Genomic DNA, 25,127 nt, shown 5'->3' on the forward strand with positions numbered 1-25,127 from the left:
CAGTTTTGTTTCTCACTGCTTCTCTTTAAACACTAAACACTAGTCAAGTTTCTCTTTCCGTACAGTCACGGACTTCTATATTTTAATTCTCCTACCATCAAAATCTTTCCCTTCAGTTACGTGCTACCCTCATCAAGTTGTATTTTGCGGGTCCCTTCAAGCTTTGGAGATCTTGGGATTTGAGTCGTACTGGAATCAGTTCTAGGAGTTCGTGGTCTGTCTTCATCTACCAGATGCTGAACATCGAAGCCAATTGTGGTTCCAAGACGCACCTTGGCTTTTTGGAAAGTTGCAGACAGTTCCTCTTGGATGACATTAATACACATTGATGTGAGCGTCAACCCAATGAGGAGGTACACAAAACAAGCCATCATGTATAATGGATCTTTGGGCACATAATCTCCAAAGCCAATGGTACTCATCGAAACAAAGATGAAGTAGAATGCCTCAAAGAATGTCCAGTTTTCCCAAAGAGTGAACAGAAAGGCCCCGACCATCATGTAGATAAATAGAAGCACAAGTGCTAGTGAAACAGGGATGTTAAACTCATCATCCGACTCTCCACTGTTTGACAGCTGGACATGGCTGTACACAGGAGGAAGAACCACACCTCCATCAGTAAGGCTACATCGGTGAGACACATTAGTGAGTTGCTCCTTATCTTCGTCTTCATCCGCTGCTGGCAAATGAGGGTGATCTGGATTCTTAGCTCTCCAATTCCGGGACAGATACTAAACAATGAAGAAAAAGAAGGTTAATAGATTGTCATAACTTCATTTACCATAACGCTCAAAATGATCTATCCTTACCGTTACCGGGTAGTGAACTGTCTTTTTCTTTTCACCTTTTCTTTGGCGATAGAAAGAACGAATACAGCAGAAAATGGCTTTGATGGCACGGGTCAATAACTTTCCCAAGTCCGCCAGTAGCATCAACATCAATGGAATTCCCAAAAAAGCATAAATTATGGTTACAGCTCTTCCTGCTGTAGTGCTAGGGACAATATTGCCATACCCTAAATGGATTAGGAAAATAATTTCCTAATTAATGCTCGCTCCACAAATAGTAGGAGAATTTTAAGCACATTTTATCCGCAATATATCAAAGCATGCTCTAAAAGTATATTTTATATATAATTAATTATATTTATATATAATATAATTTACATTATAAAAATATAAACAATCAGTTGAAAGAGAAGCTGTTTAATGCGATACGAATCATAACATTTTATTTATAATTAAAGACATAATTATGCAAATTTAAAAAATAAAATAGAAGGTAGATAACTGTCAGCAGCTATCAAAATTTTATTTCCTGTGCTTCCCATCCTTTTTTTTTTTGTTTCCGAATAGAGTAATCATTATTGTGATGTGATAAATTACAATTAGGATTGTTACTATAGTAACAAAAGTCATTATGGATATTTAATTTTGTTGTTTTTAACTATTCCTCAGCTATTTATAGCCTTTACAGAACCTTCACATAATACAGTCTTTTCAAATAGCAAATAAACGGAAGTTATGTGTGCATTTTAGTTGGGAATGCGAGGTAATTAATAAAGTGCCTTAATAGACCCCATTAAGTCATTAGAGAACATTTAATTGCAACTCTTAATAACAATATTAACACCATTGACATTTGACACCAAAATAAGATAATGATAATTAATTCTGTACAGATAATTATGTGACCACAATCGTTATTTGTATCGCAGTTCTCAAATAGTTCCAATCGAGGGATACTATTTTTGAACCTCTGTGAGTTTATCTGATTAAATATCCGAGAACTCAATTAAAAACACATTAGATAAATCAAGATAATTGCGCACTGCTAAATGAAGCGTTTAAATAAAAATCCGCCATGTGTGATGGTAAATAATGATAAGAAAGATTAATTGGCAGTTAGTTTTAAAAAAATGTCTACAGAGAGTACATTAATTTATTTATAAATGAAACAGAGAAATTATTTGGTGCTGTACACGTAGATATGTTGTTAACGTAGACATACCGTTATCAGCATAATATCAAAATTTCAAGCGGCCATTAATTGATGAAAGCGCCACCTGAGTGATAAAGTCTCTGACCAAAATTGAAAATTAATTTATTTTTTCGTAATATAATATAGTATTCATATTTAGTAGTGGTACAAGAATAATTTATGTAGTTTATTTATTAAGTATAATATTTATATAATTATGTATAATATAATATATTTATTTTCTAATTCAGGACTTTGAGTTGGTCAGAACGGTGAAAAATGTAAATGTAGTTAAATTTATCTCTGCTGTCTTTTTTGTTTTACCAAAGTAATTTTAACTTAAGTTAAATAATAAAATTCATATTTTTAGTAAGCTTTGCAAAATCTAAATGATTAAAATTCCTAATGCGTTAATTTAGTAGCAAAAATTTTAATTTCGAAGGATTTTAATCTGGTAAAAACTGCACGAGGTGTATTTGCTTCCAGAGAACGATTGATGGCGGCTACAAATATGCAGGTAGGAGTCCGTACTTATGTGGGCCGGCTCCCTGTAACTCTTCCTGGAGTTACAGGGAGCCGGCCAGTCGATGACTCCCATAACTGCCAAGAGAAAGTTGCATTATGCTGATGCATTTTGACCAGGTTTGGAATAGACAGTGATCTTCGTTGGATGGTGGGGGAATGTTAATGGACGGAGTTTGGTTTGGTTTGCGGATTTCAGTTGCCGTCCCATGATATACCTCAGATTCCACACCCCGGTACACTTCTCCACCTCCTACAACGTTCAGTCACTCCTGCCAGTACCAAGACCAAAGAGTCTAAGAGATTTTCCAGACAGCAGCCAAGCAGACAAACTCTGCCACCCTACAAAGATTACTGCTTAATCCGAACAGACTGGCCAGAGTCAATCAGCATAACGTAGTTTTCTCTCGGAGCCACGATAGTGACTGTCCAGTTCCTTGTAACTCCAGTTATTGCTGATGACAGTAGCAACCACAGACATCCGACATAAGTACTGACCAATCACAATCTTCCTCCTACTTATACATTTGTTGCTGCGGCTTTCAGGATGTTCGCTTGAGGAAAATAGCTCCGTGCAGTACTGCTCTCATCCCTTACTTTTATGCTTACTCTGTTCTATTTTCTTTGCTCTATTTCAGTCTTGTTTGCTGTTGTACACAGTTTGTGAAATTATTCAGCCTTCAAGGAGCGTTAACTGTCGTTTAATAAAAACTTTTCATTTCAAATTTCATGCAAAGTAGTGTTATATCCTTCATGCTTCGTACATAATGTTATCTGTGTGTAGAAGATTCCCTCGGGTCCTATATTGTGTTTAAATTAATCTATTTTCCAGTATTGGAAATTGGCAATGTCGATCTTTTATTAAAAATAAAAACAAAAATTTTAAACTTATCATCAATAAAAACAAACAAAATTAAATTTATATTTGGACGTCTTTACTTATTTTTATTAATTTTCTCATGAAGATGTAAAAATGAAATAATTAATTTTCAGTGGTTGACAACCTAAAGATAACCTAAAGAGTTTTATAATAATGCAGCACACCAGTTAAAATAGTACTCTCCAAATATAATAATTCATGATAAAATAATGGAGAACAAAGACTATTTTTTGCCCTGCAATGATATTTACACAGGTCCATCTGTCTGCCTGTCGGTCTGTCCTCAAGTAATAACTAAACTTCCGGTGGACGAATTATGGTGAAATTTTATATTTAGCTCTTTTAAAAATATTTCTCGAACATTACCGAATTTCATTAGTATTAGTAAGGCCAACAGATGCAAGGAAGAGGGCTCTTTCTGCGTTACCCAAAACATAAATAAATAAATAATCTAAATATAAGTAAAATGATAATAACATAAAACAGAAAATCAATATTATTCCCATTGTCACAAAGCAATCATCCAGTTCTACTTTCGAATTAATTAGACTCACTACCTCTGCCACGTTGGGAGGCAACTTATTCTAGTGTTCGACAACCCACTGCCCATAGGTGAACTTCATGAGAACCAACTTTCCGTTGTTCCATGATATTTTATATTTTATTTCCTTGGTTCTCATCTCAACTACGAGGAGAAAAGACCTTTTTGATTCAAAAGCAATGTACCTGTTTTCTTTTTCGTCTTGAACTACTCTTATCTATTCTCAACTAAGCTTTGTGTGACTCCATAATTTCTGCAACCTTATATTTACAAATTTCATAACCTTACATTTAAAAAAAATTAAACTTTAGTTGTCATTTGCAGACCATGTATGCAACCGTTCTAGGTCTTTTTTAAGCAACATAATCTGACCACACTTTCAGCCTTCAAATCATCAGAAACTTTTTACGGCTTCCCTTGGATACCCTCGTTATCATTTATGAAGATTAGAAATAGGAGGGGTGCCAATATCGATCATTGAAGGACTGCACTTGTTAGATTGGTCCAACCTGAAGACTTATCGTATAAGACAGCTCTGTCTTCTATCTTTAACTAACCTGCAGCCCACACATAGGACAGTACCAATAACTCCAACATATTTCAGTTTGTAAGCAACCTTCCATGGGCCACCATATTGAAATCATTATTGTTGTCAAGAAAAATTTTATAGTCAGTTCAAGGTTACTCACCAGCTTCTACGCTTCGCATTCACGCTACCATGAGTAGCGCCTTAGCATATGGCCTTAGTTGCTGACTCCTAAAATCCTATTACAACAACAATCTTCCATTTTAACCATTACGCTATTAGTGTGAAGATTCACAGACATCAATACTTTCTTTCAGTAGTTAGCACAAAATTACAGAGTGGGTGAAAGGTGTACGAGGTGAGTGACCTTGAACCGCGCATAGAATTGCCCTCGACTATACCTGAGTCCAACTGTTTTAAAAGAGCTAGAATAATAGAATCTCAGTCCGCTATAGCCCCCACTCTAGAATAATTTTGTTGTTTATACAAAGAAGAAGCAAATGCTTTTTTAGCCAGGAAGTCCTGTCTTGTTGATATGAAAGAAAGGCAGCTGTCTGTTGCCGAAACTGATGTTTATCATAACAAAGAAGATTACTTTGTCATGTCCCTGTTCTCAGCAAATCAGAACTCGCCAGCCACGCACCAACAATTTTTAGAACGCGATTTTTAGATGCGAGGATACGTGGAAGTTTTTAAAAGCGAATAGTGAATTATGATGTCCATGATGACAGTTGTAAATGAGCTGGCATGCGTTCCTCACCAATATCCGGTTTCTTGTTGTAATTACAAGCTTGCTTTTGCTTCATGTCGTCAACTTTTCACTTCAAACCCACACGGGCTGAATGAAAGTATCCATGTTACGTTAATGCCAAGTAAGACCGAAAAGCCAGCAACCATAATTGCGATTAAGTTACCAACATTGCTTCAGAGACACACTCTCAAGATACGTTCTTTAAATATCATTCTGAGGGATGTAAAGACCTGATCATTAGTTATCGTACAAAAGCTATAAATTATAGTCACGCAATTTTTTTTTCCACTCTATCCTGTTACGTCATAAAAGCATCAATTCCGGATTAGCGCTCAACCGGAAATGATGCTTAAACCAAGCGTCTTCTAAGATCAAACTAATCCATTTGGTAAGTTTATAATGAAAGGTAATAATGCAGTGTAAATGGATTCATCTTTAATGTTTGTAGTACTGATGCAGGGACCTTTTTGGCAGGGAAGTTCACTAAGAATATACACCCAGCTGTTAGTTTGTTGCCAAATGTAAGTGTATATTGTAGTTCCCCAAGAGCTGTGTTTATCATTTTGGTTATTAAGGGCACAGCTGGGTCAAAGAGAGACATACGGCATGGTTGTTATCATTCTCTTGAAATATAACATGACAATAGTTTCGTTCTCAAGTCACCGGGATAATTGGATAAGGAAAGCGTGAAAATGGACTGAAGGCAATCCAAATAGGTTGTCAGGGTGTTAAAAATAACTTCGTTTTTCTGTTCTGTCTCTCTGTTTGTTGCTAAACTTGTCGACTGCATGGAACGTAGTTTCCGTGTAGGTGCTCAAGATTGGAAGCCTTTATTTCAGTGTAAATTGTGTGTAGCTAACAACGAGGGACGTGGGTAAACAACAGTTTGTTTTATCATTTCCAGTGGCTGATTAGAATGAATGAAAAGAAATTCGAGAAAGGACAAATAGCATGAATATTTGGCGCAAAAGAAATGCTAACTGCTACCCGATGTTAAAATGCATCTTCAATGGATCGTGTAATTGCTTAATAACAATAGAGCTCTTTTAACAACCATTGGTATTTGGAAAGATTTCTAAAATTATTCAGCGATAAACCTCTGAAGTTCTATACTCATCCACTCCCTGCATAAATAAATGAAATAGGGATATTTTAGTGAATTTACACATACAGAAGAGGAGAAATCATATGGTAACGTAATTGGTCTGTTTTTGATGTGAAAATAGAGAGTTCCTAAATTTTTTTTAACAAGTAGATTGCGTGGGACACTGTCAAAAGTCTTAGTAAGGTCTGTATTGATCACACCAGCCTGTCCTCCGCAATCGACGGTGTCTATAACCTGCTGCCAGATAGTAAGAAGATTAGTGGTAGTTTAGCTGCCTCTGGTGAAGCCATGTTGGCTGTCGCAGATGAAGTGCTGAACATATTCCATTAATCGGTAGTGAATGTTAGAGTCCAGAATTTTTTCCAGCGAGTTCAGAAGGCAGATGAGACGGCAATTCTCTAGCGAGTGGATTGCGCTGCTCTTTGGGATAGGAATGACATTGACTGTTTTGAAGTGAGTTGGGTAAATACCAGTCTTAACAGAAAGATTGAATATGTGCAATATCATATATTTAAGTTGTGGAATCATTTCTTCCACAAGATAAATGGAATCGTATCTGGGCCAGCTAAAAATCTTTTATGAAAAATCTTTATGACCTTACACATCTCTTTAGCTCAAGCGAATCCCTTTCTCCTTTCTGATTATCTCAAGGGATGCCCTTAAAATAGTAATTAACAAATCCCTGAACCATACTACAGTTGGCTTTTTTTTTAATTTAATGCTCAAGACCTGTAGCTCATATATCATATATATCATATATCATATATAATGGCAAATATCTTTGACGAAATACTTCCTACTGCTATCTGAAGGTAGTATAATGTACATGTCTGAAATCTCAGAAGATTACAGATTGATCGCAATTGGATATGACCAGAAGCGTAACTATAAATACTGCCCCCCCCCCTGCCATATGCCAAACGGCTTCCGCGTGATCTATAACAACCATACCAAAACTAGTCATCGGGCACTCTGGTCCTTGGTCCCCCCGTGTTGGACCTGTTGACATGGTAGTTTTGTCACTGGATGCGACCTATTAAAAGTAGTCACAAATTCTGTTTTCAGCCAAATTACAACACACTGTTCAACCAACAGACCAAACTACCTTCAGGGGAGCTATTCCTTCTTAATAACCTAATACCGTGTTGGGTCACCTTTCCCACGGATAACATCTGCTATTCGCCTAGGATTTGATTCCACTAGATGTCTGAAGACGTCCGTATGGATCCGCAGCCTGTAAGGCTTTCCATAGTGGCAGAATATATCAGGGTTGTGTGTCCATGGCTCTTTTCCCGTTCCAAAACATCCCACAGGTGTTCAATTAGATTGAAGTCAGCCGAATTTGGAGGCCAATAAAGATGGGTGATATCTTCACTGTATTCCACCCTGAATAACTGTGATGCAATAGCACTCTTTGAAACGACCTGAGTGTGTGTATATGTAAGGTGTAAGTGCATGGCTGTGATGTTGATGTTGTTTCAGGCCTCCTCGCCAAGAGGGAGCGGCCGATGGATCTGACCACTGAAACTTTGGTCCATGCACATCAGGGGTCCTTATTCTTCCCAGCAAAACATGCCCCATATTAAGTAATCACCACAATTTACCTGGATAGTGGACACTATGCACAATGGGGTCCACACACGAAGGCATCCATGGGGGTGTTATCCCAGGTATTTGGACTTAACCGACCACCATACTCGTTTTTAGTCCTCCAGTGTACAACCAGCGTGTGGTTGACTCTACAGCATTCATCGTCGAAGTTGATCAGCGGTCATGAGAGGGTGTATCTTGCGTCGTATGCTGTGGGGCCCATACGCCTTAGTGTGAAGCACACCGCTATTTAAATATTTAATTTTCATTCCCTATGTTTTATTTCAATGTCAACTGTCGCACAGTGGCCTGCCATTAAGCACGAACATCCATCCTGCGTAATACTTTACAGTTCTGTCAGCGCGAGTGGTTTGACCCATTCGACACCATTCTTTTTACACCTTAACCTTAACTGCTGCTTTACCACTTTGACTTGCTCTAGCGTACGAAGCTGTTCGACTTTTTAAACTGTGAACTATGCGCCACCGTCCATTAGGAGTGGTCATAATTCACTGCTCACTGAGTATATACAAATATCCTTAAAATATTCTGAGTAACCAGCCTTTCAACACATCGAAACAAACAAATACCGATAGACTATGTATTATCGAGTTTCCATGAAAATACATATTCAGACATCAACTACATCAGCAAATGATATAAATTATATAAGTATTAGAATTAGAAATGGCCACATGGTGCAAGGAAGCCTATGGCTTATGCTGCACCAGCCAAAAATTCCTCATATGGACGCCATTTTGCCGATCTCACCAGGCGAGTTACCCGTCTTTGGACCCTTCCAAGAAGAACAATGCCTTTCTTTAGGTGTGGTCTCTATACTTGATCACAGTATTCCATGTGTGGTCTAACAATAGCCTTATACTGTATAATGGGATTATGACGTCCTTATCTCTACTGGCAATTGTTCGATAAATAAACGATAGGACACCATGGACCTTCCTTGCAACCTGTCTACAATGCTCAGAGAACTTCATGTCTGACAGTATCGTAACACCCAAGTCCCTTTCCTCCACTACTGGCTTTAGTTCATCTCCACCAAGTGTATAAGTTATTTTGGGGTTACTGTTCCCCAGGTGCAATGCCTTACACTTTGTTGGATTAAAGCATAGCTGACATTTTTCTGACCATTCCTTAAGTCTATCTAGGTCTCTCTGAAGAAGCTCAGCTTGCCAGTGATCATTAATTACTCTACCAATCTTTACATCATCTGCAAATTTAGACATCACGCCCTCTATCCCTTCATCGATATCATTTATGAAAATCAAAACAACAGTGGTCCTAATACTGATCCTTGGGGAACCCCACTTCTTACGTCAACCCAACCTTTTATCACAACTCTCTGCCTCCTGCCTTGAAGCCGTCCTGCTATTCAACTAAAGATATTCCCTGTGATTCCAACCTGTTCCAGCTTATGAAGTAACTGCTCATGTGGGACTGAGTCAAATGCTTTGCTGAAATCCAAATAAACAATGTCGAAATTATTCCCAAAGTCCAGCTCTTGAGTGACCCTGTCAAAATAGCTAACCAGATTAGTTAAACATGATTTTCCATTTTCAAAACCATGCTGAGTATCCTTCAGAATTCCATTTGTATCTTATAGAAGGAATTAAATAAATGGTGTATTTTAGAAATTTCAATTTCTAAATGAAAATAAAAGTTATTTTGCTCTAAATTATTAAGTCATGTGATCATTTTTGTTTAGTAATGTTTAATGGCTACTCTGTCTCATTCATTGACGACTGTAAAGAAAATTTCATTTTGTTACGCCCAAAACTATATTTCAACATCGTTTCTACAAGTCCATTTGCGCCACAGACGTGGGTACGTGACCACCCACGCCACTGTCGAATCGTACTTTCTGGAAGATGTCCAAGATGAAGTTGAAGATTGATGAAAGTCGTTCTTCTGGCAAAGAATTGGATTTCCCTCTCTCCGAAGGTGTGAGAAAAAGAGATTAACAGTAAGAAAGTGGAATTACCTGCATGACGCAAGTGGGTGACGTTGACGCCAGAGGAAAGAAGAATTTAGAATTAATTAATACTTTTGTTATATGAGGATTTAGAGAAAACGTTTTCGGTAGCGAATATCAGTTTCATCTAGTTACTTTATCAATGCCAACTCATCTTGGCGTTTTCCCACCGTTTAGTCATCTTAAGACAGATAGAATTCTGCACTCACCTGTCCTCTTCTGATACCAGTATGAGTTAGAAAATTATTAAATAATTAACAAAGACCCGCAATAAATGACTAAAGGGTCACCGAAAGGGTCATTTATTACACAGAAATAGTTATTTTTTACGAATATAAGATGGTAAAAGAAAAGTTAGAAAAATTTCTAACAGATGAAGACCAAATGGTCTTCATCTGTTAGAAATTACAAATCCGGTTTAATTTCACTTTTCTTTCAGGTACGTGTTAATTGGGGAAACGTTTCATTCTTCTCCACTGCTATGAAGGAACAAATATGACTTTCTTTTGCACAATGCGTGACGTCACTGCTTCCGTAAGGGATGCATATCCTAAAATATCACAGGGGAGGTCTCTGTGCTGTGCTGTTCGTAAACAGAAGGTCGTTATTACCCCGAGGAGCGAAGTTCTTTGCCGAAAAGGATTCATTAGTCGTGGAAACCTCATTGATTGTGAGATATTTTTAACTTTTATGATCTTCAGAGGAACACAGTTATTTTAGGGTCCAGTCTGTACTGTATGGTGCCCATTAGTTACCTTATTCAAAATAAAGTCTGTGTGTGTGTGAATCGTTCATTCGTTCGTCCCATGCATCGGGCCGGGCCGGAGAAAACATGCCATCGAGCCCTGGCTAGGTCTGGACTCCGTTGAGATTATATTAATCAAATATTATTACAAAATTTGGGGCTTCTTTGGATTGAAAATTCTAATATTATCTACACTTCTCGACAAAACTAATAGAACAAATGGTTTTTCATGAATATTTTATTGTTGACAGTGTCGTTGAAGGCGAATATTTGGTATAATAAGGCATCCTGGCATGCAAATTCAGAGTATCGAATAAAAATCGATCTACCATCTTACAGAGCTGCATATTATGCAAATTATTCATGCCTATAAAAACACAGGTTGCGACTACATCACTTCATTCCCATTTTTTGGCTTGTTCAGTGGGATGGCCGCATTTCCAGTACTCAGAATGGCAAGTCATCGTCATTTAGATGACTCTTTGAGATGGAGGGCCGTTGGACGACTTGAAGCCGGGCAGTCGCAGGCAGAGGTGGCACGTTGGCTTAATGTGTCACCCAGTGTCGTCTCGGCACTATGGAAGCAGTTTCAGGAGATAGGAACCATTACAAGAAGAGCTGGCCAAGATCGCCCGAGGGCTAGGTCAACCAGAACAGACCACTAATTGGCTCTAACAGCAAGACAGTATCCTACCATGTCCTGTCATCAACTGTCTTTTGAGGTTGCTGCGGCCACAGGTGAAAATATTTCCAACCGGACTCTGTTAAGAACGCTCAATACAAGTGTACTCTACGCAAGGAAACCATTGATTTGTGTCCCATAACCATTTCGGCGTATAGGGAAACCCTGGTTACCGTCATTTATACAATCATACTTTGTCTCATTAATCCTAAACCACCGCAGAGCTCGTCGAAATTGGTGCCAAGAACGAGTTACTTGGAGCCCTGACAAATGGAGTACAGTTCTGTTCTCTGATGAGTCCTGTTTTAGCCTACAAACAAGATTGTAGACGTGATTTCATCTACAGACAACGAGGAGTGCGATACCATCCCTCCAGAATCAGAGGGACACTTACGGCGGATGAGGGTGTTCTCGTTTGGAGTGGAATAATGATCAACGGCTGTACCCATCTTCATGTTTTTGGTAAGGGTACCCTAACTACGCAGAGTTATCGAGAACAGATCATTGAACCCTAAGTGCGATTTTTTAGGGGTTGCGGTTGGCCCAGATTTCATGATGAAGGAATATCTTGAAACTGTAGATATCCAACAACTGAACGACGGTTAGTACGATCACCAGACTTAAATCGGATCGAACATGTGTGGGACGCCATTGGGCATCGCGTTGCACGCCGACAGCAAGCTCCTCGGTCACTTGGTGAGCTAAGTTGTGCACTTGTGGAAAAATTCAGGGGATATTCAGGGATATTCATGTGTTGTTGTTGCGGACTCCAGGGTTTCCCCCATTAGCCGCTATTGTACTTCTTGTGTTGAAGTTTACGCCAAAGCCGGCCATATGTAGTTTGTTGGGTGTGTAAATGTTATGATTTGTTCTGTTGTTATGTTTTCGGCCGGTACCTGGCTTTTAGCAGATGGGACGCGGCAACACCTAGTCACCACGTCCCACCCCATCCCCGCCACGTGGAGGCAGCCAGGATTTACTATCATCTTGCTGATCCATACCAGATTAAAACTCCAGCATAGATCAAATTTAGAGAATGTAAGGAAAATTGGATACAATAGTATGGGATGGTAGGGGAAGGAAAGTATAGAAAAGCGGAGGATGAAACAGATGGATCTGCCAACGAAACGGAAGTTACAGAAGAACATAGATTAAAGAGATAGGAGGGAGTGGAAAATTACACATCTTTCAGGAGAAATTTTCCTTGAGAAATCCCATCCCGACATAGAAACAGCAGCATTCGAAGACCTTCAGCAAGCCACAATCATGGGAAAAATCATCCTACAACCACTTCCAATCAGGATCAGCAAGTTTAAGTTATATCCTTGGTCCTATCCTCTTGAGGGAATGAAAAAGAGGGTTGATATACCACATCAAACCAGAATTAGCGAGCTAATTTCCTCTTCCTGGTCCATCCTTTTGAAGAAATACAGAAGGAAGCTGATGGTCTTCAACAAATCAGCAATGATACGGAGTAGAGTTTAATAATTTTATAAAGTCAAGAAATAAGTTTACCTGACAATACGACAAGCAGAGATCTATGGCATAAAATCAAGTAACTTTCCTTCTAGCCATCAATCATTTTTATGTGACAGAATCCAACATGTCAATCACTAGACAATAAGTCGTAAGAGACGATCTAAGTTCATTCTTCTCTGGAAAGTACGCATAGCAAATACGGAGTGCCTTAAAAGCATCTAAGATTTCAGGGGAGGTGCCTATGGATCGGAGATGAGGGAATGTATCCCCAATTCACAAAGGGGAATCAAAGGGTAACAGGAGTAATTACAAACCTATTAGTTTAACTTCTGTTCCAGGGAAAATAATAGAATTCCTGGTTAAATGAGTAATGCAGGGCCATCTAGAAAAGATTATAGTTATAGTTCAGACACAGCAGGTTTGTTAAAGGGAAATCTTGTCTGACCAATTTGATTGGATACTATGATGTGGTCACAAGGAACTGGATGCAAAAAATAATTTTGATATCATATACTTGGATTTTTAAACTATAAAAAACTTTTTATAGTTGCACATAAAAGAATGCTGCTCAAATTGGAGCAGTGTGGCGTTAAGAAAAGTTACTGCTATGGATAAAGGGATGGTTGGAAGAAGACAGAGGGTGGTTATCAGTGGGCGCTGTTCTTCGTGAACTACTGTTAAAGTGGAGGTCCTCAAGATTCAGTGATGAGCGCAATGTCGTTTTCTATATTTATTAACGATATTGAGGAAGGCATATCAGGTTAATGTCCAATTTTTCAGATGATGCGAAGGATGACAGGGTGGCTAGAGACCCAATCAAGGTAAGCTACTGCAAAAAGATCTAGAAAAGTTTACAGATGTGGCGAGAAACGCCAGTTGAAGCTTAACATTCACAAATTCAAGGTACTGCATATGGATAGTAGCAATCAACATACATAGTGGGTGGTACCACACTCAGGGAAGTGGAAAATGAAAAAGACGTGGGGATAATTATGCAGTCAGATTTGAGGTTCTGAGCAATGCTGACAAGTTACCAGGACAGCTCCTGGATTTTGTCAATGATATACAGAAACGTTGCTAGTAGGGATAATCATCTTGAGTAACTGCTTGCAGGTCTGGAGGCTTCATTTTAGGAAAGATGTGTGGATCTTTTGGAACTGGTGCAGAGAAGAGCAACGAGATTAGCGAGGGGAACGAAAGGGTGCTCATACCAGGAGAATTCTGCAAATTGCTGCGTCTGATAACTAGGCACTTGCGAGGAGATATGATTGAGATATTTGATACCGTGGTTGGATTGAGTAAGCTGAGTACTGATGGTATTCTTCTTCTTGCTCAGACTGCATGAAATGGTATAAATTCAGTTGAGGAAGGATGGATGGAAGGGACGGACAGGTGATATGTGAAAGTTTTTTTTTATTTTTCTGGTGATGCTGTATAAGTTGTCTTCTTGTATCGTTTGCCAATATTATTACTAATACTAAAACCCACTTCTGCAGTGGATAAGTGTATTGCTGTTTTATTTAAAGTGTTTGCAACTGCTCCGATGGTGAGTAGGTAGGCAACGTGAATACTTTAGCAACCAAGTGATAAGCAGTATCCACAATAAACACAAGAATCCAGAAGTATCCACAGTGGGTTGTTGAGGTCTCCACATTGCCTATCTGCTCACCGATGAAACTCTAAAAGGAGTTAACACTCCAGTCGGGGAAGTGGCAAACACTTTAAATAAAACATCAATATACTAAATAGAAAACAGCAAATATATTTTCCCTGGGACAGTAATTTACTTGTTTCACTCGTACCATCTGCTTTCTCCAATCGCTTAAATTAACATAAGAAAAAACAAACAATAATAAATGAACGGTAGTTTCTTCCCGGATGCAGCAAACATTGGCTTGCCATCTTTCGATTCGGTGTTATGCATCGAAATCTTAATAAAGCAGTATCTGTTCCTTCGGTTTTAAACTTTATTTTTATCTAATAATGAAAATTAAAATAATTTTAAAAATTATGGCTCAGATGGAATCTTTAGGTGGATTAAGGAATGGACGGTTATGGGGCATCGCCCCCAGATGCGGGAAAAATATACCACGGTAGGGCTGAATTGATATTTGTACAAAGGGAGTAGCTGTTCAAAAGAAAAGTAATGGCGAGTGAGAAACAAAAAACCACCTAGTTTTTTATAGTCAGAGGAAGCAATATTTGTGATGTGCTTTTACCAAGAGAGATTAGAAGTCAGGGTAATCCCTAATGGAGATCGTTTCTAGAAATTCGAATGTCATCGAAGATTAGCATAGGAAGAAGAATCTTTTAAGACGGTACTGAGTTTTGGAAGGATTAAAATTAGCTAAGTTATTTTTGAACCATTGGTGAATTACCTGGAGATCAGCATTTAAGGAATTGGTAGTGGATATTCGAGAAGTTGAAGCTGTTTGTGCAGGACAAGGTTTCTCAAACTGGAAGGTGGAATGTAAGATGCTATAATCAGCAAAGTTGTGTATAAGATTTCCGGTCAGTGGAAGAAATATACAAGAGGAAAATAGAGTGAGTAGTCAGAATATAGAGTGAGTAATTTGCAAAATTTAAGCTTTTCTTGGTTTCTAAGAGCACCCCTTTGTTCCCCCTCGCCAATTTCGTTGTCCTTCTCTGTACTTCTTTCAGCAACTCTATATCTATCCTAAAATTAGGCTTCCAGACCTGCATGCACTAATCACGATGTGGCCTGACCATTGCGATACAATGGTCAGGCCACATCGTGATTAGTGCGTGATTAGTGATAAGGATACAATGCGATAATCGTCCTTATCCTTTCTAGCAAACTTCCTATATATCATTGACAAAACTCCATGAGCTGCCTTGGCAGCCTGTCTGCACTGCTCAAAGAAATGAAATCTGACTGCGCAATTACCCCCAGGTCTTTTTCTACCGCTCTGAGTGTATCACCACACTGTTGCTACGTTAGTCTGGCGTTAGCGCTACCCATATGCAGTACTTCATTTGTCAAAGTTAAATTTCATTTACCACTTCTCATCCCATTCGCCTAACTTTTCTAGATCCTGTTGCAGTAGCATACTGTCAACATTTGCATCATCTGCAAACTTGGACATTAAGCTTGATATGCTTCCATTGACATCATCGATAAATATAGAAAACAACAATGGGTCCAATATCGAACCCTGAGGGATTCCACTAATAACATTAGTACATTGATTACAACTCTCTGTCTTTCCCACTCAACCATCCCTTTATCCAGTTACTTTTCTTAACGCTATACTTTTCCAATTTGTACAGCAGTCTTTTATGGGCAACAGTATCAAAAGCTTTCGGAAATCCAAGTATATGATACCAAAATAGTTTTTTTGCATCCAGTTCCTTTATGATCGCATCGTAGTATCCAATCAAATTGGTTAGTCAAGGTTTCTCCTTAACAAATCCATGCCATGTCTGAAGTGTAATTGCAGTCTTTTCTAGATGATCGTGTATTACTCCTTTAACAAGAGAGTCCATTAGTTTCCCTGTAACTAACAGATCGGTAATTACTCGTGTCACTCTTTGTTTCCCCTTTGTGAATTGAGGATACATTTGCACATTTCCAGTCAGTGGGTTCCTCCCCTGAATCCAAGGATGCTCTCATAATTATGGCTAAGGGTTTGGTGTTTGGATAGTTTCCATCCACCCCAGGTGCCTTTCTTATGTTCAATTTCAACAATTTCTTTTACACCTTCCTCTCAGTTATTTCAAAATCATTTAGCTCCTTGTTAGAGTTTGATTAACTTCTGGCATGCACTTCCCTAAAGAATTCTGCATCCGTGAATGTAGATGCAAAATACTCATCGTTAGCAACCTGAGCAGGACCATTAAAAGTCGAACCATCGCCATCAAGTGGACAAATTGGATTTGTCCCTTTCGTTATGGTTTTTACATAAGTAAAAAAGTCTTTGCTGCATTTCTTTGCATCCTTTGCCAAAGATTTCTAGCAATCTGCAGGTGATTAATAATGGGACGATAATTGGAAGGGTGGGATTTGTCACCGTTTTTAGCAACTTGCTAGATATTAGGGTTAGGATATTCAGGTATTCTGGTAGGTAAATGAACAATCTGTGCGAGGTCATTAGTAATTACAAAAGTTACAACAACTCGAAAAATTGGGCCAATCTGACTAGGAAACGGAAGCCAGCTGAAATTACAATCCCCAGGTAAAATTACCTCACTGTTAGGAAAGATGGACTAAAGAAAATCATGTTTCAAAAAAAAAGGAAACCAAAGAGTTCCAAGTGATTAGTGGAGTTGGGAGAACAACAGAGGCAACAGATGAATTTGACAAAATGAAGTAGAGAGATTTTAAGCAGAAGAAGATCGAAAAGAGGAGATTTCAAATTACTGACAGGGAATATAAGAGCAGATGTATGCAGAAGGACAACATCTGAAGCATACAGGACTAATTAGGACAACTGAGATGAGCAGTGTTGGAATCAACTGATAATTGGGATTCTGTCTGAAAAAGTAGGAGCTTGGCAGACTGTAAGAGAAAAATACATCATTGAGACTGGAACTGACACCAGGTATATCAACACGAAATGAACGAGGAAGTATTTGGGAAGATTAGGTCTTTTTCGAGATAAATTTGTTCTTATGGTTTTACTATTTATGATGTTTTCAGTAGTAAAGAAAAGCTGGGGGGGGGGACATGTTGTAGAGGTAAAGAAATTTTTGGAAATGGAGTGCACTCAGTAAGAATATAGCCAGCTCCTTGACATAACGTGCCTTCGACAATGTCCACCTCATACACACTACTTGGACTTCCTCTTGTCACTATCATGCAGAGTGGAGGCAGCGAAATTATACACTGGAGAGTTACCAATAGGTTCAGTCCAGTCTAGCTGCCGCCCTGCGAAAACTGTTTTAGATCGCTACTCTCGAAATGTAAAGAAGATGGGCATCCCACCATGATGTCCATCGTAACCTCAAAAGAGATGAATTACTTTGCATAACGAGAGAGACAGGGAATTACTGGAACTATTTTCTGGAGAGTAAACATGGGTGTAACCACTTAAAGTCTCCAATAACTAAAGTTGTTGTTAATAGAGTTCCCCAGGGTTCCGTGCTGGGCCCACTGTTGTTTTATGTATTTATCGATGATATTGATGAAGGTATATCAGGCTTAATGTCCAAGCTTGAAGATGATACAGGGTTGGCAGGGTTGTTAATGATAGTAAAGACAGTATGCTACGGCAACAGGATCTAGAAAAGTTAGGCAGATGGACTGAGAAGTGGCAACTGAAGTTTAACATTGACAAATGCAAAGTACTGCATATGGGTAGAAGTAACCCGAGAGAAATGTACCGACTGTGTGGTATTACACACAGGGAAGTGGAGAATGAAAAAGACCTGGGGGTAATAGTCAGATATGAAGTTCTCTGAGCAGTGCAGACGAGCAGGTCATGGAGTCTGCGGAGGCGCCGATGATGATATACTTGTAGATGGTTTTGAAAAGGTTCAGAAATGGCAATGCGTCTGTGGGGTTGGTCATAGGTCGCTCATGTGAGAAGAGACCTCGAAAATGTGGGCAGTATACTGCCCACATTTTCGAGGGCAACTTTCAAATGGGCAACTTGATGACTAGATGTTTAGAGGGAAATCAAATTGAGATTGATAAAGCTCTGAGAAGGGACAGTAAAATGAATGAATGAAAGACAATTTTTGCGGTGATTAATGATTAGAAAACATGAATGAGGGACATATCAGGATCACAAATTCAGTTGCACATGTGTATTGTGTCCGTAAATTGCGTGTGTTTGCCGGTCAATTTGCCTGTTTTGCTAGACAAAAAGCCATAGTTTTGGGGGAAAATAACCTGATATCCAGACCTGAGACCGACTAACTCAGCCACGGAGCGAAAAAAGCCCATAAATTCATTGTCTCATTGACGGGATTCTAACCCGGGTATTTTAGAATCTTACCAGTTTTATTGCTGGTAAGATTCTAAGATGGATTGCTGAGTGGCTGCAGAGCAGAAGGCAGAGGGTTGTGATTAATGGATATTTTTCAGATTGATGTAACGTCAGAAGTGGGGTCCCTCAAGGATCGATTCTTTTCTCATTTTCATAAATGACATCCATCAAAGGATAGGAGTGATGTCAAAATTTGCAGATGATGTAAAGATTGGCAGAGTTATTAATGATTCATGCCAAGCAGCGCTCCTTCAGAATGACTTGAACAGATGTCAAAGACGGTCAGAGACTAGGCAGCTATGTTTTAATGCTACAAAATGCAATGTCTTTCACCAAACGCGGAGATGGGGGAAACCCCCTGGTGCTGTCTGACATTAAATACACCACCACACCTGGGGAACAGCAACCCACAAATAAATTATACACTTGGTGGGTTTGAATTGATAACAGTGGAGGAAGAAAGGGATATGGGAGTTACAAAAAATGGTAGATTGGACTGTAGGAGGTTTTCTTATAACCGGAACTGCCTGCATGGGTAGGCGAATTGAGGTTCAGTGAAATACAAAGGACGGTTGAAACAGTAAACTACGGAAAGTGCCCTTAGGATAGTTTTGGGGGTTTTTTTGGTTTGCAGCAAAAAGTTTTATTGACCTTTTTCACAACGTGACTGTGTTAGTCGGTCTCGGGCGCAGATAACAAAGTTTCTCCCCCAGAAACGTCAGTTTTTCGTCTAGCTAAATACGTAAATCAACCAGAGATAGCGCAACAAGTTGGGCTCTATTGGCGAGTTCTTTTTCGAGGATCGTTGTTGTTATAGGGTTTTAGAAGCATTAGCAACTTAGGTTTCTTTGTGCAGTATATAATATTGTCGAGCGTGTGTTCTGTGGTCAATTTCCTATTTGCTGGACGAAAAGCGCAAGTTTCCGGGAGTAAAACCATGCTAACCTGGCCTGAGACCGATTAACTGAGCCACGTTGTGAAAAAGACCCATAAAAATTCCTGGTATCATTGACGAGATTCGAACTCAGGTCTTTTCCACTTTGTGTCGGGATGATGGCGATTCTAACTGTGCGAAATTCGCGGATCGCATATTTCAAAAAGAATATGGCCACTACCCACTCCAGATTTGTTGATAGTACACTTCTTTTTCGTGGCGCTATGTCAAAGACAATTTCCATAACGACAATCAACGCAACAAATTGTAAATAAGATAATTTTAAGATTCATGTAAAAGCATCTGCAATATCATTGTGTCGGCTTTCTTAGTATTTCTTGCAAGGAGACTTGGTCCGAGGATGGCCAAGGATCTATAGTCCATGCCACAGTGAAAAGTACCAAGAAAAGTTCACTCTGCTTAATTTGTGAACAAGGTTTGAATCTCGAGTTAGGACCAAGAGGCTTAAGATGTACACTGATTATTGGAACGCTTCAGAGTGTCTAGACATACACCTACCAAAAACCCCAACGATTAGTAGGAATGGAATTTCTCAGATGAAATACCTGCAAAGTGCATAGCAAACATTGTTTTATGAAATCTGTACTGATGCAGCGATCTGGTTCTAAGAACCTGATTTATCAAATCTCTTCGAGGAGATGACTGAGAAAAAATTATCGAAATGAATGGACATTGAAAACGATCTTTGAGCATTACTCGACCAAGTCTTTGTTGAATTGACCCGCAGATTGACGAAGACATTAGATTCTAGGAACAGATGTACCGATATATCTAATATATCGATGGTTTTATATCGATATATAATTCTTAAGATATAATCGAGACCAATATCGACATTTTCTTGATCTTATATGTGCATAAAAAACAATTCCCTGACTAGTGTACTATAGTGCAGATTGACATGTCATATCGTGTATAGGGGAATTTGATTCTTAAACCAATTGGAGTACCCTGGACCATTTATCAAATCTCTTCGTGGAGATGACTGTCGCAGAACTTGATCAACCTGTGTCAAACTTGAGTGAAGACGTTGTAGAAATCTGGAGCAAGATCAAAATTTGGTCGTCTTGTTTTGATCAAGACGACCAAAACAAGTCTGTTTTGGTCGTCAGAAGGGAAGACCCGAACATTGCCTCAACCTCAGTTTTTCCCACTGTGGATGAGTTCGTCGGTTTCAGATGAGGATAGCAAGATTGTTCCCTAGGATACTCAGATATTTCCTCCAGCGAAACAGGCAAACTGACCGGATAACCCACGCAATTTACAGACATAATACACATGCGTAGACGAGTTCATTCTCGAATGGACCTAAAATGATAATTTTTTTATTTACATATCCACCATGCCGAGTTCTGTTTTATAGACTATTTATATGTGATTCATTGGTGTTTTAATATTTATTTAAACAGAAAAAAAAGTTTACTAAAGCAGTACATGAAACAACCTAATTATAATATTCCTGAGTGGTACAACGAGAGAGTACAGACGTACACATGTTTTGAGTGATTGTAGCTCTCGAGACTACTAAATACGGCAATGTTCTTGTATCTCTCTCTATTTTTGTGACCTTATCTTACCTTATCCTTATCTCCTCTGACCTTATCAATTACAATCAAAGATTATTGTTTCTCTTTCTTACTGAGAAAAAATGTTACACATTTGCCTTGGTATTACACTGTTTCGAATAAACGGAGAGGTATTATGTGAATAAAGATCACCATCCTCTTAACAACAATTATTGCATCATTTAAAGTAATTGTCACATCTCTAATTGGCTCAATGGTTTTAATCGAACTGTGAAAAGGGATTTTTCTCAAAAAACAAAAGGCAGATCTGAAATGGAAGCGGACCTCTCGACAAGAAGACCACACACTTCACAAGAAAGAGAGAGAGCCAATTTCCTAAGGAGTAAAAGAAGAGCCATAAAACACATGATTTGTGACAAACTGCGGCTTCCGATGAGAACTTATAAAAAAAAAACAGCATTGAAGCTTTGAAATGAATGAAAAAACGTTCCAAGAATGACCTCAAGTGACATTTGATCAGTGTAGCCATTTTCTAAACAATTTGAATCTTCAGATCTCTGCTGAGTCAAGAAGAACCTCATTGAGAACAATTAGGATTGCTTTTGAGACCCTGAAGAAATGCCCTACCAAAATAAGGCCATGGGTGGGACCAGACGATTTTCCACAAATTTTGATAAAAGTATGTAGCGCTCTCATCCTTGACTCTTTCCAGCATCTCTTTAATCACTTCTTGGATGACAACCATATCAAAAATATGGAGGCCTGTACCCAAATAGAAGAACTCGAAATAACCCTAGAACTACAGACCAATAGCCATCTCCTACACCGCTCTTAACGATATTTGAAAAGTAATACAGTCCGATCATGTTCAGCACTACTTCCATCAAAGGTCTTCCCACTTGCACACGGTAGTCTACGAAAGATCCACAACCACCGACTTGCTTGACACCTTGCTGCGAACTCAGCATGCACTCAATAGTAAAGGACATCATCTTCTTGGATATAAAAGTGTTGATGGCTCTTGGTCATCATTATCCTTGAACATATCTTTCTCATGATATCCTCTAGCTCGGTGTTAGTCTAATCTGTGATTCCGAAGGAGTATGTTAGCACTGGGACTGCATAGGCGTTTATGGCTTTTACTGTGGTACCTCCGCTCAGTTTTGCTTTGAACAGGTTTCTGAGTCTCTGATGATATTTTTCAGTCAGGCAGGCCTTGATCTCCTTTTGCTCTAACTGTTGAGCCTACATTATTCGAGGTATTTGTAGATCTCTCCATTCTCACGGCTTTGATCTCTTAACCAGCAGCAGTTGGTAGTTTCGGCCGACTAATCCAGTTGATCAAAGAAAGCGTACAATATTACAAGTACGAACAGATCCACACAAGAGACCAGACATAAACCTCATCGGCAAGAAGGAAATAGCTACCAACCAAGTTGGACATGGCGGTGCCCAACACCATCAACCTCCAGAAAACCTACGAGGAAAATTTCAGGAAGAGCTAAGACCGGAAGTGAAAGAGATATGGCATATCGAACAAGTAATGACCATCCCGATCACTGTGTCAACCACCAGCATGGTGCCAAACGGCTTCCATAAGAATCTAGCAATAGGCTTTCCAGAGAACACCCACAAGGAACTCCAGAAAGTCGCAATCCTGAACACCTATAGGATTGTCAGAGAGTTCTACCAACAGTAATAATAATAATAGTAACCGGACAAAACTGACCACCCCAGGCACTTGGTATGAGTACCCGTCAAAAAATCCCCTAAGGAGAAAGAGTCATAATAATAACAAAGAAATGAGATCTTCACAACGAGTTGCTTCGGTGTTAAATTACTTTTAAACAAATACTGTAGGTAGTAATTCTAAGAAACCTCTTACTAGTAAAGAGGGATCAGTAAGTCTTGAAATAGGCCGTCAAAGCGGTGTTACAGCTTTTAAATAAATGGCAGATTAACCTTTTGCAGATGCAATTTCTTTTAAAATAGTACAATACCCAGGCAACTCTCTCTAAAGGATGAAATTATTTTATCTCTATTTTCTACTCACAGAGCCCAAATAAAAAACTAGTTCTGAGTAATGTATAAAGTTATATTGAAACTTTAAAAGAGCCAAACGCCCTCTTCCGGTAACTTATTATACCAAGCAAAGAAATTAAAGGTGAAATTTGCTCGCGTGCATATGAGACTTACCTATTGTTGTGAAGACTGTACCACAGAAGAAAAGAGCCCCCAGAAAAGTCCACTGAACCGATTCCGATTCGGTAGTCACTCCTTCTGTACAAGAAGATTGAACAATCGACTCGTACTGTTGCAGTTTTTGTTTGGCCATATTGAGCCACTCGTTTTCTTCGTACGCGTCTTTCGCTTCCCACAATTCCTTCGCCATCCGTACCCTGTAGTCCGATAACTCCCTCTTGTGTTTGCTTTCGTGGGGGGCTTCGAGGATTTTAAGGGCAGCAGCCCCCAATAGAGCGTACATCGCGAGGATGGCCATTAGCAAAATATGAGAGAACCATTTTTCGGAGATGTCTTTAACGCGGGTGGCCACACGCACTCCGAGGGTCGGTTTCTTTTCCACCAGGGTCACGATGTGCATGGGGTTAACCACACTGATCTGCTGCTGCTGCTGGTTAGGGGGAAGCCATTCCATCTCGCAAGGGAGGAGCGGTGGATTTCGGAGCCTCGTGGTCGTCATCGTTTACTCTACTAAACAGGCGCGGAATATTCTCGTAGGGGTTGTCGAAATGCACGCGCCGGGACCAGACGATCTCGCCGCTAAGAGCCGCATCGCAAGAAAGACTAGCGGAAGCTCTCGAAGAGAAAAAAACGGCCCGTTCGCAGTCTTCATTTACTTCTTCGGCGGTGCAAAGGTCACCCGTAAAGTCGGATCATTCGTGGCACGTGAGAGCGTCCTTGCGTTGTTGTTTCCGGTTCGCGAATGTTGCGCGCATTTGTGTGCCGATGTTCCGCCAATACTGCGCGCGCCAATTTGGCCCGCGTGGGATTTTAAATGTCTGCTTCAGTTATTCATCGTATTCTTCCGACGCTAACGGTCACGTGCTGCGAATCCGTCCCGACTTTGCTCCTCCCTCGGTCCGTCCAATAACGGAGCCAGGTGAATGTGGGTCGTCCGCATTCGAGAGATTTTATAAAGAACATTTGTCTGGAGGTGTTGGCGTCGTGGAGGTATACGATCGTCAGTCTGCTCCTCTTCCTCCCCCCTCCCCCCGTTATTAACTCACCCTTAATTAACTGAAGAGAGAGAGAGAGAGAACAGACGGCCCAAAATAACGACACACATCGATCACCCGAGGTTGTTTACAGTCCGTGTACACAGGGATCGCTTCTGTGTTTTCTGACGCATTTTAATAGCCCCTCTGCACCCCCAATTAAGTGGGAACGTTTATTCTGTTCGTTTCTTTAAGTAATTGTGTGCCTCTCTTCTTTAGAGAGAGAGAGAAGTGTTTTCCGTGAGCAATTGTGTCTGCCTGACTCAGAGGTGTTCTACTCGACAAATTGGTGCACGTTCTTGTATGTGCGGATACATTTTGCGTGACATTTCGCTTAAGCTCCGGGGACTAATGAGTGACAGCTTTGAGCAGCGGCCACGATTTGATGTCGGCGTGCCGGTCCCTTGAGACGGGGGATGGGACGATGTCTGATGCCGAGATCCGCTGTCTTGAGTCAACAAGAGATGTTTGCTTTGGCACTTCCCTCGCGTCAAGTCTCTTATCCCAGCCCGGAGCCAAGTAACCTTTTAAGATTATAGCACTTTGTAACGCGGGAGGAACGAAAGTGAATGGTACAAAAGTGCATTCTGGAAATGAAATAACCACAAGTATTCAAATTCCACTCTTTCCCTTTCATTTCTCCTGTTTACCTAAACCGAATTTCCCTA

The 25,127-nt window shown here is 39.7% G+C and overlaps 1 protein-coding gene across 1 annotated transcript; it reads right to left on the reverse strand.

Annotated features, from left to right (window-relative positions):
- Window positions 1–10: 10 nt before the first annotated feature.
- LOC150077928 (potassium channel subfamily K member 6-like) lies at window positions 11–24,233 on the reverse strand. The gene is made up of 3 exons (XM_090385570.1): window positions 23,420–24,233; window positions 810–1,015; window positions 11–731 (listed from the first exon to the last, which is right to left on the reverse strand). Exons 1-3 carry the CDS (start codon window positions 23,922–23,924, stop codon window positions 117–119), a joined length of 1,326 nt encoding a protein of 441 aa, XP_090241696.1. The 5' UTR covers window positions 23,925–24,233; the 3' UTR covers window positions 11–116.
- Window positions 24,234–25,127: the final 894 nt, after the last annotated feature.

This window comes from Mastigoproctus giganteus, chromosome 11 (genome assembly GCF_048544385.1).
Source record: "Mastigoproctus giganteus isolate SK-2022 chromosome 11, ASM4854438v1, whole genome shotgun sequence".
Classification (NCBI taxonomy): Eukaryota; Metazoa; Arthropoda; class Arachnida; order Uropygi; family Thelyphonidae; genus Mastigoproctus; species Mastigoproctus giganteus.